Below are 16,775 nucleotides of genomic sequence, written 5' to 3' on the forward strand. Positions count from 1 at the left end.
TAAGGGGTCGCAGCACCCCCAGCCCCCTCCCCCCGTTCCTGTCCCTAAGCCTAGCCGTGTTGGCTGGGCCGGCGCAGTCCCGCCACCCCGGGGCCTGCTTACAGGTGGCTGAGTGAGGCTAGCCGGGCTGGGCCAGGCGCCCGCGCCCTCCCACCGCTGGCGTCCCCACCCCCCCAATGTCGAATCCCGAATCCCCGGGAGCTCTGCTGTAATGAATGACTTTCTGCAGCCCCCGTCGTGGGAACTTAGNGAGGCGGGGGGGGTCTGGGCAGGGACCGCGAGCTGCGAGAGGTGGAGATTTAACCCTCCCATTGCCATGCAGTCTCTCCCAGCCGCCAGCTGGATTTGGGGCGTCTTGGGCGGCGCTAGGGCCGCGGCCGGGCCGGAGCGGGTGGGGCGCGCGTGTGAACGAGTGAGTGCGCGCGCGCGTGTTTTTGCGACGGAGACCCGCGACCCCGCATGTTCGGCCCGGGATTCCGGGGTGTGAAATTTAAGCCGCTGGCTGGATTAAAGTGTTAAGGCTGCCGTGACTTTCGTCGCCGATCCGTGACGCATTTCAACTTGATCTTTCTGGATGTCGATTTCACTATTAAATCAGAAACTCCTTGGGCTCCCAGAGGCCCCCAGACCTCCTGTAACTGACACCCGGGGCAGAGGGTCCGCAGTACTGGGCTTTTGTTTGAAAATTTAAAGGTGGGAGGGTTTTCTGTCTGCAAAGGCGGACCTGGGTGGGAGCGGAGAATTTGGGGTCTCACCCAGCCCCACCCCTGGCCTCAGACTCCAGGGCCCCGGGCAGGGGTACGGCAGCCTGCGAGCGCGGGGGGTGGGGGGCGCAGGGCACGAGCTGGCCGGGCCGCGGGTGCTGACCGTGTGTCTCTGCTTGCAGGAAGCCGAGATTCCCCGCGAGGTGATTGAGAGGCTGGCGCACAGTCAAATCCACAGCATCCGGGACCTCCAGCGACTTCTGGAGATAGACTCCGTAGGTAAATCGCGTCCCTTCCCTCGGCGCGCGGGGCGGGTGTGCGGGGTATGCGCCCCGCGCGGACTCCCGCGCTCGGGCCGGGCGGGCGCCGCGCAGGAACGCACCGAAAGGTCAGAATCCAATCCCGGGCCATAAAAGCCCAGGCGGATGAGTCAGGAGTTTCTCTTCCAATCCCCACTTTCTCTCCCGGCGGCGGCCGCAACTTGCTCCCTTGCCCGGGGATTGTTTTTGCATTTAAGGAAAATGCCGCGTGTGTCACTGAAAGTTCAGCCGCATAGGGGGCGCCGGCGCCCGGGCCAGGTGTGCGGGCTCCGGGCCTGTCCTCGGTCCGGGAGGAGCAGCGGAGCGGGCCTGGGCCTGGGCGCGGAGCCCTGGCCGTGCGCCCCGCGGGCAGGCGCGCGCGGGAGGAGCTGCCCCCTGCCCGGGGCGCTGTGTCATCGCGTGAACTGGTGCCCCGCTCCTGCGGCGGCAGCGGGGCCTTTGGTTTTTGGAGACCCGTGCCTTCCTCTTTTCACAGGCCAATAGAAAGTCGCCTCTTGGAACCGTCTGGGGTTTGGGAACTATTTTGGGGCTCACCCCCAGGCCCCGGAGCCTAGCCACTCTATAGATTATTTGTAAACAGGGAATTTTTAAGATGTTTAGGGTTGGCTGCGGAGTTGGGACGGACTGGGCGAAGGTCCCCTGGGACCCAGGTTGTTGTTGCTGCTGGTGGTGGTTGCACTGCGGGGTGGACCCGAGGGAGCCCTTTCCTCCAGGACCAGGATTCTGACCCACGTCTCTGTGGTCCCCTGCTCAATATTCGTAAATTGTTGGAATGAGGCGCCTGCGAGGGTCAGCTCCAGAACTACTCTATCCGAGAACATCTGTTCGTGTCCTGTAAAAAGAGGCCCAAGATGGACTCGTCAGAGCCGGTGACTGAAGGTGGTCGGTGGAACATTCAGTGAAGGTTTCTCTCTCTCACGGCAGACTACCCTGAAAGAGGGGGGCGGTGGGGGAATTAAGTAAAATCACATGGTCTAGTCATTTGGAAATTTGTACCTAATTATGGTGGTGGAGAGGCCTGAACTATTTTCATTTCATGCCAAGACCATTTTCTAGCAAGGCCGATGGTTTCTGTAGTTTCGTGACCCAGGAAATCCTTTGGCTGATCCTTATCAGGAAGGGGGTAGAATTTCACTTGAAGATCAGAGTTGGGCCAGGGGGGATTTGGGACTGGTTCCTTGATGTGTAACCCTGGGGAGCAGGATTTGGCTCTGGCTGGCTGAAGAACACACTGCCGGCACTTTGCTGGACCCTGGTGGATTTGTGCTAGTGAAGAGACTGCTTCCCTGAGAGCGTTCAAGGTTTTTCATTTTGTTTTGTTTTGTTTTGTTTTTTAGCTTGCGGGAACTAGGCCTGTGAAGGGCTGGCCTCCCTGTGGGCCGGCTTTGGGATGCCACCGGGAAATGGGCCATTCACTTTCTGTTGGGACCATTCTTATTCTGGTCTCTGCAGCCCCGCCCCCACCCCCCACCCATTAACACATTTTGCATTTGCAGCTTGGTGGGTTATGCTGATGGCATTCCTGACCTGGGGGCTTGTGGGCCCAGAACGTCCCTGTCTCCCGGGAGTCCGGGAGGTCAAGCTCAAAAGGCTGGATGCACCAGCTATTCCCCCGAGCTGGTTTCAAATTGCCCCCTTATAAAAAGCCCTGGGTCCTCCTCCTGCACCCCCACCCCCTATGTGTCACATGGTTTGGGGTCCGACTAGGATTCTGGGGTAGGACTCCTCGTGATGGGGATACTGGGAGCCGGGCTTGGGGATCTTCCGTGCTCACAGGCCCAGGAGGCCCTTTGGGACCCACATCCCCACGTGGGTTTCCATCCTGGTCTGGCCGTGTCACAGGGACATGGCAGCTGGGAACCAGGGCAGTGTATGGCCTCTGGCCAGAGCGTAGGAGTTGCGACTGGCTGCTTCTAAAGTTTGTTTTGGGGTCTTTTTCCCCCAACACCTGTTCCTGCCCAAAGTGAAGAGCTGAAACAGATCTTGCTGCTGGGGAAGGTTGTAAACAGCTGAGGGGTCAGTTGTAAACAGCTGAGGACTGAGCTGCCTCCAGGCCCTGGAGCCTGTTTAGGATCCCCGAGGAAGGAGCTAGGGCATGGAGAAAACCAGCCCCCTAGCCCATGGTCCTTCTGTCCCTCCTGCCTCCAAGGGTGAGCCAGCCCCTCCAGGTTGGAGCTCAGAGTGTAAAGCTAGTAAGGGCTGGAAGCAGAAAAGGCGTTTTCTTACAGGCTGACTCCTCCCTTCTGGTATGGGCGGGGCTTTGGGTGGACCTGTAGGGTCCTGGGTTCCTCCCCGTGGGCGGCGGCATCCCCATTTTACAGATGAAGGCTGAGACCTAGGATTCCTACCCCTGGGGCAGTGAGAACAGCCCTGAGCCTGAGCATGGCCAGGGGTGTATGGAGTTGGGGGGGTCGCTGAGTCTCCACGTGGGGCTTTTGGGTAGAAAGACCAGTGTGTGGGCTTTGAGTGACCAGTATCTGGGGTTCAGGACTTGGGGGAGTGTGATGAGAAACAAGCCATTGAGCCAGGTGGCAGCGGTGGTGCCCTCGTGGGGGTCACTGAGTGACCGATAGGTTAATGTCCCCATCCTGGGCCATCAGTGCTGCACCAGGACTGAAGGCTGGAGGGCTTGTCCCTGTCCTGAGCTGTCACTTGGACATTTGTGCACAGGAGACAAAAGGGAAACCCACTTGATTAAGTGTCCTGAGAGCAGTTTTAGGGCATCGTTCAGGCGGGGCCTTCTCTCCGAAGTCACTGCTGGGTCACTTCTCAGGCGGCATCAGTCAGAAGGCCGCTTCCCCCATTAGCGCAGACCGGCAAGCTGCGCCGGCCACCCATCGTGATCGGGGGCAGAGGAGGGCCGGTTTGACCAGGAGTGATTTCTTCTCTGCCTCTTGTCTTGAAAGCAATCTACCGTTTCAGATTTCAGCGCTGTTGATAAGCTGCCTGGCCGTTGTCTTCTCTATTTGTTCAGCCGAGAGGCCTGGATGGGGCTCCCGGTCCTCCTGCGGCCATGCCCCTGCTGAGCATTTGTGACTCGGGCCTCAGTCTCCAGGTGTGGGAAGGGGGGCGCCTTCTGTGGATACATCACGATTGTCTCCGGGGAAGCGATAGGTGACGCCTGGCCTGAGTGAGTCTCTGAGGCTAGTGGCCAGCGTGAAGCCCTCGGGAGTTGAGGGTTCCGCTGCTCTTTGGTTTGGGGACGTCAAGATGGCCACCATGGGACGGGACTCATAAATGTCACTTTTTCATGAAAAAAATGCCTCTTGTAACAGTGGTTGGGAAATTCTTACTGCATGAATAGTCGTGTTCGAATCTTATTTTGGGTCTCGAAAAAATTAGCGGCACTGGAACATTGAGTCATTTTAAGTGAGAAGTTGGGTTCTTCCCAGACTCCAGTTTTCCGAAAGAACGGATCTTCTGCTGGTCACGCCTTTCGCCTGGTGTTGGGTTTTCGTTTTCAAAGAGTGGGAGTTTCAGATATGTTGGTTTGTAGATGGTCTCTGAGGCCCTGCTGGTCCGGGCACCCAGCGGTTTGGGCTGGTGGCCAGGACGCCACAGAAGAAGTGTCGTGTGCAGCTGCTGGATCCCCTGGCTGTCAGAGCTTCTCAGACCCGGTGTCCCTACTCATCTACCGGGGCGCCAAGGAGGGAGGGGTGTGTGGGAAGAGACCCCCTCCCCCCACGGCTGGGTCTGGGGTTGATGGAGGGGGGTGTGGAAGGAGCCCCGTGGCTGGGTCTGGGGTGGATGGAGGGGGATGTGGAAGGAGACCCCCCTCCTCCTTCCGCAGCTGGGTCTGGGGTCAAGGCAGGGAGACCAGGTATGACCCACGTCAGCCATTCGGGCACAGGCGGTGTTGTCATGGGCCAGGTCGGTCCAAGTGTCCCTCCTACCCCACCTCTTTCATCCAGGAATGTGAGACACCGGGGACCTCCTAGGCTGCTCGGGGCACTGGGGTGGGAGAGAGTGGCGGCTTGCGTACCGGGGCTGTCATGGGCCTGGGGTGTGCAGGTCCAGTTCTGATTTAAGTGTGGATCATTACTGAGGTCAAGGGCAGCAAGCGCCCATGCCTTCCTGCCAGCTGGCCTCTTGGCCAGGCCCCAGGGTTCCTGCTCCTTTCCTTCCCTGCTTGCGTTTCTTGTGGCCTCACAGTGGACTGGCCTCAGGACTGGGCAGGTGCCAGCTGTCGGTCCGGTTGGGGCTGGCTTCCGATGCCCCTCAAAGGTCAGGGTGCTTCGCTGAGAGTCGGTTTGGTGAGAAGGAGGGAGAGGGAGACATACGGGAAGGTCACAGCAGCAGGGTGGGCTGGTCCCTCGGGCGCCCTTCCGGGAGCTGGGGCTGGCTGCTGGCAGGGGACCTGGTAGTTCTGGGTCTTCTGGAGGGAGGCCTTACTTGCTTCACCCTCACCTGGGGGGGGGGTGGTGAGCCGTGGGAGACCACACGTGGCCCCTTTGCCACGGGTCCACAGCTTTGCTACAAGGTACAGCAAGGGTACCACGCCCCGGGCCCCTCCATGTAGGCCTCACAGAGGTCGGTGGGGGGTTTTTGGCAGTTGGATCTGCAACTGTGGGAGTGGAGGGTCTCCCTGGGGATGCTGTGTGTCTGGGTGAGGCAGGCGGTAAGCACGGCTGGATAGGCCCCAGGGCTCCGCGCGGATGCGGTCCACGGCTCACCATGTCCTTTCTCCCTGCAGGGGCCGAGGATCCTTTGGAAGCGAGTCTGAGAGCCCATGGGGGCCATGCCTCCGGGGGCCACGCCACCAAGCATGCCCCCGAGAAGCGGCCCGTGCCCATTCGGAGGAAAAGAAGCATTGGTGAGCCCTGGGCCTGCCGGGTAGGGTGCCGGGCTGGGGGGCTTGCCCCCACCGTGCCTTCAGGGGACCCGTCTCTTCCCTCCTCTGTAAAACAAAGGCCCAGGCTGCGCCGGGGCCCCAGCGACTCCAGCCCTGCCGCACGCTGTCTCCCGAGGCCTCCCTCCTCTGCCGGGGGCGCCTCCCTGCCCTGGCCCGCCTGCTGCAGCCTGGCCTGGGCCAAGAGTTTCCAGGAGAGGAGGCCACATAAATTCCTTAAGTGCCCGGTCCTGTTGGGGCCTGTTCTGGAGAGGCCTCGCTGGAAAATGCGCTCGTGTTTCATTTCCAGTCTGTAGCGCGGCGTGCTGGGGCGCTGGCGTGAGGCTGCAGGGCAGGGGACGTGGCCGTGCTGTGTGTGCTGGGCCCGGCCCCTGACCCTCGGCCCGCTCCTGGGCTGTGCCAGGCCTGTGTTTGGGGGGTGTTTCTGTCCTGTCCCCTAGCAGAGTGTCCCCGAGGAAGGCCTGGCTGCTGGGCGTGGGGGTCGTCCCTGGAGGCTCTGCATTGGCTCTGAGACAGACCTTGGCCTGCACTTTCTCCCCCTGGGACCAGGGCTCAGGGTGTGACCCTTCAAGTCTCATGCCACCTAGGTGTTCCTCCTGCTTTTCCTCGCTGCCTGGGTGTGACCACCCACTGCCACTCACTGCTCTGTGACCTTGGGCAGCAACTGCCCTCTCTGAGCTTTAAGGTTTCTCCCAGAAGTGGATTTCCTAGCTTCTATCCTTGAGTGCAGCATTTGGGTGAGGATTCCTAGGTGACGTTTATGGTACAACTGTAGGCTTCACGATCTCCAGACCCTCAAGGCCGCTCTCCCTGGCTCCTCTCTCGGCCCCACTCAGACAGGTTTCCCAGACCTCTCCCAGCCCATGACCCCTGGCACCCAGCCTTCCCTGTCGGCAGGGCTGTTTTTAGAGGCCCAGTGCCCCCTCTCCAGGTGCTCCTAGAGCACCTTGGAGGATTCAAGTATCCCAAGTCTCCCGAGGCTCTGGGGGATCCCCGCCTGGGGGCAGGACAGGCAGGAGAGACTCTGGCCCCAACCCCCCGCCCCCCCGCCCCCCGCCAGGACTGTGTTGTCCTTCAACCCCATTTCAAGCTTTTCTGCTTGTCTGCAGAAGGTCAGCATCGTGCCAGCAAAAGGGGTCGTGCCCCGGCCCTCTGCATCCCAGAATGGCTCCCTCCAGTCCTGGGCTTGGGGGCCACGGCTTCCCTACAGGCAGTAGCTCCCGTGGGCAGCCCCAGAGCCTGGCTGGACTCCCCAGCACGTGTTGGGGGTGGGGTGCACGCTGGGGTCATGGGTGGATTCTCATCTGGCGGTTGTGCCCTGGCACCCCCTGAACTTCGGGGCTTAGGGTGGACGGGCTGGCCTCTGCTGAGGAGCACAGTGGAGGTAGCATTACTGGGGCGGGGCGGGGCAGCAGTGGGGCTGTCACTCTTGGGATCCCAGCCTCAGCTTCCCTGTTTCTTATTTTCCACCAGCCCTGGGAACTCCCTAACTGTGGGTGGAGAGATCCCTTGCCGGCCTGGGTTCCCATGCCCACCCCATCCACAGGCCACCTCAGGCTCCCCTGGCCTCTGGCCTCCCTGTGTCTTGTGGTCCCCTTTGCCAGCAAGGCCTTTCTCCTGGGGGGTTCCCCCCAGCCTTTGCTGCTCACCCTTGGGCCCTCTCAGATGCTCCCCGTCAGGGGCTGGGTTTCTCTCCCCCTTTGCTGGGCCCTGGAGCTGTGGGACGCTTTGAGCCTAGAGGAAGCCTCAGCCACATGGGGATGTGCCTGCAGAGCTGGCTCCTGGTCGCCTAGGCCTGGCCTGGCCTGGACCCTCCAGGGCCGCAGGTCCCGGCATGGGCCTGGGTGCTGGTGGGACATGGGGAGTGGCCTCCACATTCACTGTGGCTCTTGCTCTGCAGAGGAAGCCATTCCCGCGGTCTGCAAGACCAGGACGGTCATTTATGAGATACCTCGGAGTCAGGTTGACCCCACGTCTGCCAACTTCCTGATCTGGCCCCCGTGCGTGGAGGTGAAGCGCTGTGCGGGCTGCTGCAATACCAGCAGTGTCAAATGCCAGCCTTCCCGCGTCCATCACCGCAGTGTCAAGGTGAGCCCTGGGCCCCGCCCCTGGGGGGCTCCAGGTACAGAACAGGGTGCGGGTAGAGCTGGGACCTGGGGCAGGGTGGGCTATTGGGGGGTGAGGGGGGATGTCTGTCTTCCTCTCCCCCCTCCCACTGTACACAGCCTCCCCGCTGAAGCGGTGAACCTCCTGGGTTCTGTCTTTGCCGCCTTTCTGTGGTCCCTGGGGGTTACCCCAAAGCCCTGTTCCAGGTGGGGTCCTGGCCGTAGCGGCCTCCAAGGCAGAGCTGAGATGTCTCTTCAGGTCACTCTGGCCTGCCAGATTGGGATCTGTTGAGCCAGTGGCCAGAAGGTTCTGCTAGGGTCTGCTTCCCTCTGGCCTTGCTCACAGCATCTGTGAAATGAGTCTGTACCAACCTGGGCGAGCCCCAGGTAGTCCGTGTCTAGGGCAGGGCACTACCTTCCCTGGAAGCTGGCTCTGGGTGGGCCAGGGTCCCACGTGACCCTGGAGCATGGATCTGGGCAGCAGGGCACCACCCAGCCGGCCGAGTCTCAGGTGGCAGATGGGTCCCTTTTTCTTGGAATGAAGACTGCCTTTCCGGGGTTGGGAGGACGTCAGAAGCTATTTCCTGATGGGAGGCTGTTACATACCCCTGTCTGCTGCCCATCCAGGCCCTGGAGCAAAGTGCCCGGGAGACTTTCTTGGTTAGGGACCATGTAGCTGGCCCAGATCCTTGCTTGTCGCTCGAGAAGGCATGTTAGACCCTTAACTGGGGCTTGACTGGACCTTTGGGGACATGGTTCTCGAGCACTTGGGGCCTTGAGCAAGCAGATTCCAGGGCTTCTTGCACTGTGATCCCCAAGGCACATACTTCCCTGTGGCGGGGCTCCCAGGGTGCCAGCCCTGGACGCTGGCTCTTGTCTCGATGGGCCTGACCCGGGCCTTCTGACCCCGTGCTGCGTGGGCCCCCAGCTGGGTGCCAAGCCCAGCACTGCATCCTTTGTCAAAGGGGGAAATGGAGGCCCGAGGGGACAGGGCCTGTGCATTCCGCACCTGCTGTTGGGCCGTGACCAGCGTGGCTTCCCCCAGGTCTCGGTGTCCTCACCTGTGCTGTGTTGTGAGGGGTCTCGAGCCCCAAGAATCCAGGGGCTGAGATCCTTCTTTCCTGGGTGTGGGGATGGTGCTGCACTTGATGAGATGAGACGGTACCACCCGTGGGTGCTGGGGCTGCCCTTCCAGTGTCCAGTTGGGCTCTCGCAGATATAGAGGTGCGGGGATGCACCTGCCTCCCGTGGGGAGTGTCCGGTCTGGGCTGGGCAGCAGTGTCCTCTCCCTGGCCCACCTCTGTGGGTGGGTGGGGGTCTAAGTGGTATGTGTTGGGGGGTGGGTACATCCAGGCCCCTCCCTGTGAGTGACCCATGTCTGCCTTAGGCACAGGCCCAAAGGGCTGGGCAGATGGTGGCCCTGGGCCAGGGCTCCCCCCAGGGGCCTTCATCTGTTCTGACGGGTTGTGGTCCACCCAAGGGGGCAGAGGGCTAGTCCTGCAGCTGGAGCTCAGTGGCCTGGCACATGTCCGGCGTCCTGCTCCTCTCAGACCCTTTCCTCCTCCTCCTCTCCCTGCCTCCCCATCGCGGGGTTGGCAGGGACACATCCGGCCCCAGACACTGGGGGTTTTGGCCACGAAGGGACAAAAGGTCAGTAGGAACAGGAGGGCCATTGTAGAGGCCAGCCTGGCCCCCACGCTTGCCTGCCTAGCAAGCCACCCTGCTCCAGCGGGGCTGAGGCAGATCTCATGGCTCGGGCTCTGCATAGTCCTGGGCGAGAGTCCCTGAGGGGTGCTGGGGGCCCGCAGGGGACCGCGTTGCTGGGCAGGTGGGAGGTCCTGCCCGGGCTGGCACGTGCCTTGTTTTCCGGTTTACGGCCTTTTGATCACAGTTAAAGGTCACGGGCTGGAGAAGGGAAGGGAAGACTGGGAGGGGCCACCTCCTTGAAGCCCAGGCGGTGAATTGTCCAGCCAAAGGCTGCCAGGAGTCCCCAGGCCCTGAGCTCCAGGACTCACTGAGGTTGAAGGGTGGCTTGCCTTCATGCCCCTCGTAGAGGGTGCCCTGGGGCGTCTTCTGTTCCCAGCTCCATGGTGCTCTCAGGTGTGGGCCTTCACTCCCTGGGGCCAGGGCCTCATCTGTTCTCTGAGATCTGCCCTCGGTGGGGGCCGGGCCCCATGCTCCTGCTGGTCCCTTTGGGCTTGCTAGGGACCACGGCATCAGACCTCAGGGAGGGGTGAGCACGCGGGCCTGGGGGCAGGGCGGTCGGTGTTTGGGGTCTGCTCTTGGGGGCCAGGCATGCTCTGGTATCCCAGAGGGACGAGCCCTTTCTCTGCTCCCCAGTGAGGGCTGACCCTAGACCCTGCAGGCCTCTGACCCTGTGCCCCACACCCGAGACTCGCCGGCCAGGAGAAAGGGTGGTGTAGACAGCATGGCCCCTGACTCTGGTGGTGCCGCGCTGGCTGGGCCGGCCATGGGATGGCGTTGGAAGTTGGGGCTCCCATTATCTTCAGGCAGCCTGCGGGCATACAACCAAGTCGATCAGTCTGCTAACTCTGTAAGGCCCTCAGGTCCCCAGACGCCAGGACCCAGCTCTGTGGCCACGTCCAGGGCGGCTGGCTGTGGCTTTGCATTGCTAGACCTCAGGCTTCTGGAAGGGGGATCTGGGTGTGTTCTCTGGGGTGCCCAGGACTGGCCTCTCCACTTTGGATGGAATGGCGGACCCAGTTCAGGGTCCAGGGGAGAAATGACTGGTTCTGGCAGCGAGGGTCTCACGTGAAGGGATTCTGAGCTCCTCCCCGCCTGAGCAGGGCACTGGGCTCTGGTGGTTGTGCCCCGTGCTTGCCTGGGGAGAGCCCTGTGCGCAGGCCTCAGGAAGCCAGTGCCCCTGGGCTGTGCTGGCCTCTCCAGCCATCCAGGGGAGGAGGGCCCCACACCACCCACCAGCTGGGTCAGGTTAGAGTACCATGACGCTGGGGGCTCCATCCAGGGGACGCAGAGGGACACCTGGAGTCCTGTGTCTTGAACAACAGGGCCCTGAAGTCCCCACGCCCAGCAGGACAGATTTCCCCGACTCAGAAGGTCCCTCAGTCAAGGGATGAGCTCAGGGTCTTTGCTGTGTCCAAATACAGGCCTCCTTCCGGCTAAAGGAGACGCTCAGTTTCCCAGTGTGTAAAATGGACCGTCCCTGTACCCTCACAGGGGAGCTGTGAGCGGAACAGAGGAGCCTAGAGAAAGCTGCCCCGCCCTGCCTTTGGAGTGGTCAGGCCATAACCTGGGGAGGAGGTCTCAGAGGGGTCCCCCCAGGGTACTTGGTGCTCAGTGTCCCTTGTCTAGAAGGGGTCATGGCATCACTGGGGGGGTGTGGTTGGGTGGATTTGCCCCGGGAGGTGTACAGGTGGGGTGTGCAGGGCAGTGGGACACTAGAGCATCCTGTCTGGAAGGGGCAGCTCAGGCACCCAGGACACCTGGGGGAGAGGGGGAGAGGGGCGTGGCACCCTGTTCTGATTCCATGGTGGGTCTGGGGGCCGAGGCGGCGGGCATGAGGGTCCCGAGGATGTAGACGTCTTGTTCTGGGGATCGGCTGGCATGGAGGCTGCTTTTGAGAACTTAATATTGACAGTGTGTTCTTGGGGGAAAAAATGCAGCTATTTCCTGGCCAGACAGAGGTGGTAGAAGGGCCTGGAGCCCTCACATACCCAGAAGCAAGTGCAATCATAAATCACTGTTTGTTTTTCTTTGATAAAGATGGGCCCGTCGGAGGAGAAAGTGGGTCCCCAAGCGCAGTGACTGGATTGGGGGTACTTTGTCAAGGGCACTGGAGGGTGGACTTCTGGAGAGCCTGCCCTCCCTGAGGCGGCCAGCCTGTTACGGAGGGAACAAGCCTGCCCCTCCATCTGTGCCCCCAGAGGAAATGATAGCTGAGTCTGTGCCATGCAGGGGTTGGGGAGGGCAGGCCGGGGCCCCAAGGCCTGATGAGGTGGACCCCTCCCAGTGTCCTCAAGGCCTGGGGGCTGATTGTGGGGAGGCAGGCAGGCTGATATCAACCAGGCACTGCTGGCTCTGGAAGGTGGCCCAGCTACAAGTTCTGGTGCTTCTCTGCACACGAAGCCCTGGGGGCTGTGACTTTTGTCGGAGAACCCCATGTCCATGTCCCGAGGGTCTCTCTCTCCCCCCCTCCCACCTTCCCCTGCCTACCATCTACATGCTCCTGCCTCCCAGAGCCTCCTAGAGCAGCAGGTGGAGCTAATCTGCCCTGTGGTTGTGGTCGCTCATTCCCGTGGCCCCTTCTGTCTCTGTTCTCTACTTAGGAACACTCCCAGGCCTGGCCCCAAGGCTGGCCTGGCTCCCACCCCACCTCTGAGCTCACACTTGGCTGCCTGTGTTCACACCTGAGGCTGCACACCACTTCCCATGCCCTTGGGGCACCCAGCCCCCTTTGTACTGTGGGTTAACCATTAATGCGGCCCAGCAGCCACGGCCACCAACAGGTCTGGACAAACCTTGGGGCCAGGTCTCCTGTGGGGTGGGCTGCCCCCTTGCCTGGGGTCCTCTGGCTTCTGGACTCTGGGTCTCTGCAGAGGAGCTCCCTCTCCCACCTCCTCCCCTCCCCACTGTCTCTCCCACCTCCTCCCCTCCTCACTGTCCCCAAGCTGGGCGTTGCTGCTCTCGTGCAGGGATCCCTTCACCCCTGCCAGCTCCCTGATGCCTCTACATGCCCCAGGTGTAACTTGGGTGGACCCTGTTCCCTTTCTGCCTTAGTTTCCCCAGGCCAACAGAGAAGGGGTGGAATGGATATCCCCCAGGGCCATTCCTACATGAACTGGGATGAAGTGAGGCCACCTTGACCGTGCTCCCTGTGTGTGTGATGTGTCGTCCAACACCAGGTGTGTGCGCATGTGCGTGTGTGTGTAGCTGTGTTCTTGGGACGGAACGTGCGTGTGCATGTGTGGAGGGTGGTGCTGTGTTCACATGACAGGGTGTGTGCACACGCTGTGTGTGCACATGTGTGTGCGTGTAGAGAGCGGAGTGGCATTCCCACGACAGAATGAGCCCACGGGGTCCACAGGGACTTGGTCACTGGGCTGCCTGGGCTTGAGCCCCGTGGGCTGGGCCGTTTCCTCCTGGTAGGTCCGCGTGCTGCGGTTCTGTGCCGGGAGCTTGGGGTGACGCGGCCCGTGGATGGAGGAGGCCCGGCTGGAGGGGTTGTAGACCCCCCTGGATGGCCCTGGGTCCCTGCTGGTGTTTCTGAGAGGGCTGGCTTTCTCCAGTCCCAGGGCAGCCGTGGCCGGGGGGGGCTGTGAGGGGGCAGCTCTGGCGTGGCCACGGGGCAGGCATTGTGGCCTGGAGCCTGTGGGGTCCTGATCTGCCGTCCGTAACAGACCGGAATCCACATCCAAACCCCGACATCCTTCCTGTGGATCCTCAGGGCTGTGCTTGCTCCTCATGGGGCCACAGCACTGTGCGCAGGAGGGAGAGCAAGCCTGAGCTGTCTGGAGCAGCCCAGCGCCTCAGCCGTGGGTTTCCCCCCTTCAATAATCAAGGATGCAGCTGGACATTTGCCGTTGCTCCAGATGTCCCTGGATCTAGAAGGGAACTCCTTCCCTCTCGGGCCCCCGCAGAGCTCTTACCTTGAGGGGCACCCGGTAACCTCCCATCTTGCACAAATGAGCCTTTGGGTTTAAGGTCAAGTGGACCAAACCACAGATGTCGAGGGCTACTTTTCCACCTAGCACTCCTGCCTTGTCCACTGGGAAGGAGGTCAGAGGTTGTAGTTCAGACGTCGGCCTCCTGGCCTGGGTGGGGCTGAGCAGGTCCCCCTCCCCCGATGACTCGTGCGGGGCGGGGCCGAGGTGCTCACGGCAGGGTTGTCTCGGCAGGTGGCCAAGGTGGAATACATCAGGAAGAAGCCAAAGTTAAAAGAGGTGCAGGTGCGGCTGGAGGAGCATCTGGAATGCACGTGCACGGCCACCGGCCTGAACCCGGACCACCGGGAGGAGGAGACAGGTAAGCGGCCTTGGCCGTGGGGTCTGGTGCCGCGGCTGACCAGGGACCTGCCGGGGACCTGCTGGGACACCACTGCCCACAGGCATCAGCGGGGGTGCAAAGGGGCAGACCCTTGAAGGCCCTGCCCCACTCGGGGCATAGGGGTGATTGGGGGCCGTGTGGCAGAGGCCCCACCTGGGGAGGGGGGCACTGGACACAGGGGGGGACCTGGTGGCCTCCTCTGTCCCGGGCAGACTTTGCCCAGAAGCAGCGTGGCGTTGTGACCGCTGTGTCAGGCTGGCTCAAGGGCACCAGGAAGTGTCTCTGTGCCAAAGCTAATCGAGTTTTCTTCCAGAAAGACAAACAGCTCAGGTATTTATTGCTTCAGCTTTGCAGCCCTCCCTTAGGCCCGCTCACCCTCCCTGCCCTTCTGTTAACAGGAAGGCGTAGGGAGTCAGGTAAAAAACGGAAAAGAAAAAGGTTAAAACCCACCTAACGCAGCCAACCAGGTAGGAGCTGCCCGCGGATGCGCTGCAGCCTTGCGGGTGGGGGTACACTGGCTGATCACACGGCGAATCCCTCCTGCGGCGGCCTGATTGGGCCCGATCGTCTGCAAGCTTCCGGGGTCTGGCTGGGCTGTGGGTCTGCTCGCTCCGTCCCTGGGTTCGCCCCTGGGTTCCCTACCGCCGCACATGGAGCCTGATCCATGGCTCCCTTCTGCTTGGAGCCCCTGCTCTGGCTTTGGTCTCTTCCGTTGATTGGGGAGGCCCCGGCGTCACGTGAGTGGAGTGATTTGGGTTCCTGAATGGCAGTGGGGTAGCGCCGATGTTTCTTAGCCAGGATCTCCTTGGGCAGGTTACCCGCCCCATTTGACAGATGAGAAATTGAGGCTTAAAGGATTATAGGCAAGGGTCTTCAAAGATGGGAGTAGATCTTGTTTGAAAATGTTCCCTAAACATACGGGGCTGTTGGCTACTGTGTTGGAGATTGTGTTTGGCTGCTAGCAACACAGCAAAAGCAAGGGCCGAGATGAGGTAGGCATTTAAGAGCATGTGTGGTGTTCTCCAGGGACCCTCAGGGACCCTCTTCCGTTAGGGACTGGTGGTGTCTATCCTCAGAATTGCCTTGTGGTTCAATATGGCTGCTAAAGCTCCAGAAAGCCCATCTACCCTCCAGCCTAGAAGAGTGAAGAGGGGAGAGGGGCAGAAGAACCTTCTCGGAGAAGTGCCGCCCAGTGACTTTTGCTCATACCCTTCGGCAGCAAGGGGGCCGGGGAAGTATAGTCTTGTAGACAGGTAAACTGCTTCCCAGAGGACAGTGGGGCTTGGGCAACCACAGGCCTCATGGAGACAGTTTCCGGCCTTCCTGCTCCTTGTTGGTAGCCTATCGGCTCTGGAGAATCTGGCCCTGGGCGAGCACATAGCATCCCAAACAGGTGGCTGTGGGAGAACTTCTTAGAGATGCTGTCCAAGAGCTCGGGCTCTGGTGGAGTGACTACAGAAAGCTGTGGGGTCAGCAGTTGAGGCCTGAGGGTCAGGGCCATTCATTAGAATCCTCTGGGGAGGAAAGGTCCGCGTGGGTGGGTCCCTGGAGCAGCCCCAGAACAATGGCTTGGCCAAGGCTTTTGCTTTCCCCAGGGTGTGGCTCTATGCCTGCCTGTGGGCCCAGTCTGCACATCATTGATTGGGCTCTGGCCTTCAATGGCCAGCTGGTGACGGGGACCCCGAGTGAGAGGCAGGGGGTGTCCCTGCCACCCCAGGCCCCACTAGCATGTGGGTGGTGAAGGTGTTGAGGTGAGCAGTGAACAGGTAATGTGCTGTAGCTCAGAGCCCAGCATAGCATCTGCCCAGTCATGGAGACCCTGCCTATCTGCCTGGTGGTGTCCATCTTCAGGGTTGTCTCAAGGCCCAGGATGGCTGCCAGAGCTCCAGACATCACTGTCTCCTGGCCCTAGGCCAGGAGAAAAAAGAACATGAGGAAAAAGGCAAAAAAGAAACAAACAAAAAAACCCTAACTTTCTGGGCCTCAGTTTCCCTCATCTGTGCAATGGGAGAATGGGGGCTTGCTCTAAGGAATGTTCCATGAGATCCCAAAGCCTAATCCCAGTTCTGGTCAGGATGTTACGGAAAGCGTAACGAGGGAGGTACGTTTGATTTGAAAAATTCCACCAAACCCTCAAATCCTGAGACTTGCCGCGGTGTGAGTGCGTACCCTTGATTGGGTGAAGCGTTTCGCCGCGGTCACCATCCACGCCATGGGGCGTGTGCTCAGTCCCCCCTCAGTGTCTGTCTGTCTCCTCTCTCCCCGCAGATGTGAGGTGAGGATCAGCCAGCAGCCCTTTCCCGGGACACGGATGTACATGGCGTGTTACATTCCTGAACCTACTATGTACGGTGCTTATTGCCAGCGTGTGGTCTTTGTTCTCCTCCGTGAAAACTGTCTCCGTGCGCACCCTGGAGAACAAAGAGACAGTATACATTTGTTTAATGTGACATCAAAGCAAGTATTGTAGCACTCGGTGAAACAATAAGAAGCTTCCTTGTCAAAAAAAAAAAAAAAAAAAAAAGAAGGGAGAAAAAATTCTGTCTGCTTCTCCATATAGATGAGAAGCAGAAGTCTGTCTCATTTTGTTTGATCTTANCCTGAAAAAAAAAAAAAAAAAAAGACAGAGAGAGAAAGAGCAAACAGAACCACGAAACATGACAAACAAAACTGACTCACAGAGATATCTACAGTTGTTGGAATGGAGGGACGCCCCGTGGGACGGACACGACGTGCCTCGGCGGACGGACCGGGTTTCTGTCCAGGGTGGTCA

The 16,775-nt window shown here is 60.6% G+C and overlaps 1 protein-coding gene across 2 annotated transcripts in view; it reads left to right on the plus strand.

Annotated features, from left to right (window-relative positions):
• The window catches only part of PDGFA (platelet derived growth factor subunit A), a 17,098-nt gene extending 558 nt beyond the window's left edge, over positions 1-16,540 (plus strand). The window contains exons 2-6 of one of the 2 annotated variants that reach the window (XM_077758815.1): positions 887-983; positions 5,718-5,837; positions 7,774-7,961; positions 13,855-13,981; positions 16,271-16,540. In XM_077758815.1, coding sequence (XP_077614941.1) covers positions 887-983; positions 5,718-5,837; positions 7,774-7,961; positions 13,855-13,981; positions 16,271-16,281 — 543 coding nt within the window. In that variant the 3' untranslated portion in view covers positions 16,282-16,540. The other variant, XM_077758814.1, reaches the window with a different exon arrangement.
• Positions 16,541-16,775: the final 235 nt, after the last annotated feature.

Source organism: Crocuta crocuta, unplaced genomic scaffold (genome assembly GCF_008692635.1).
Source record: "Crocuta crocuta isolate KB4526 unplaced genomic scaffold, BGI_CrCroc_1.0 scaffold273, whole genome shotgun sequence".
Lineage (NCBI taxonomy): Eukaryota > Metazoa > Chordata > Mammalia > Carnivora > Hyaenidae > Crocuta > Crocuta crocuta.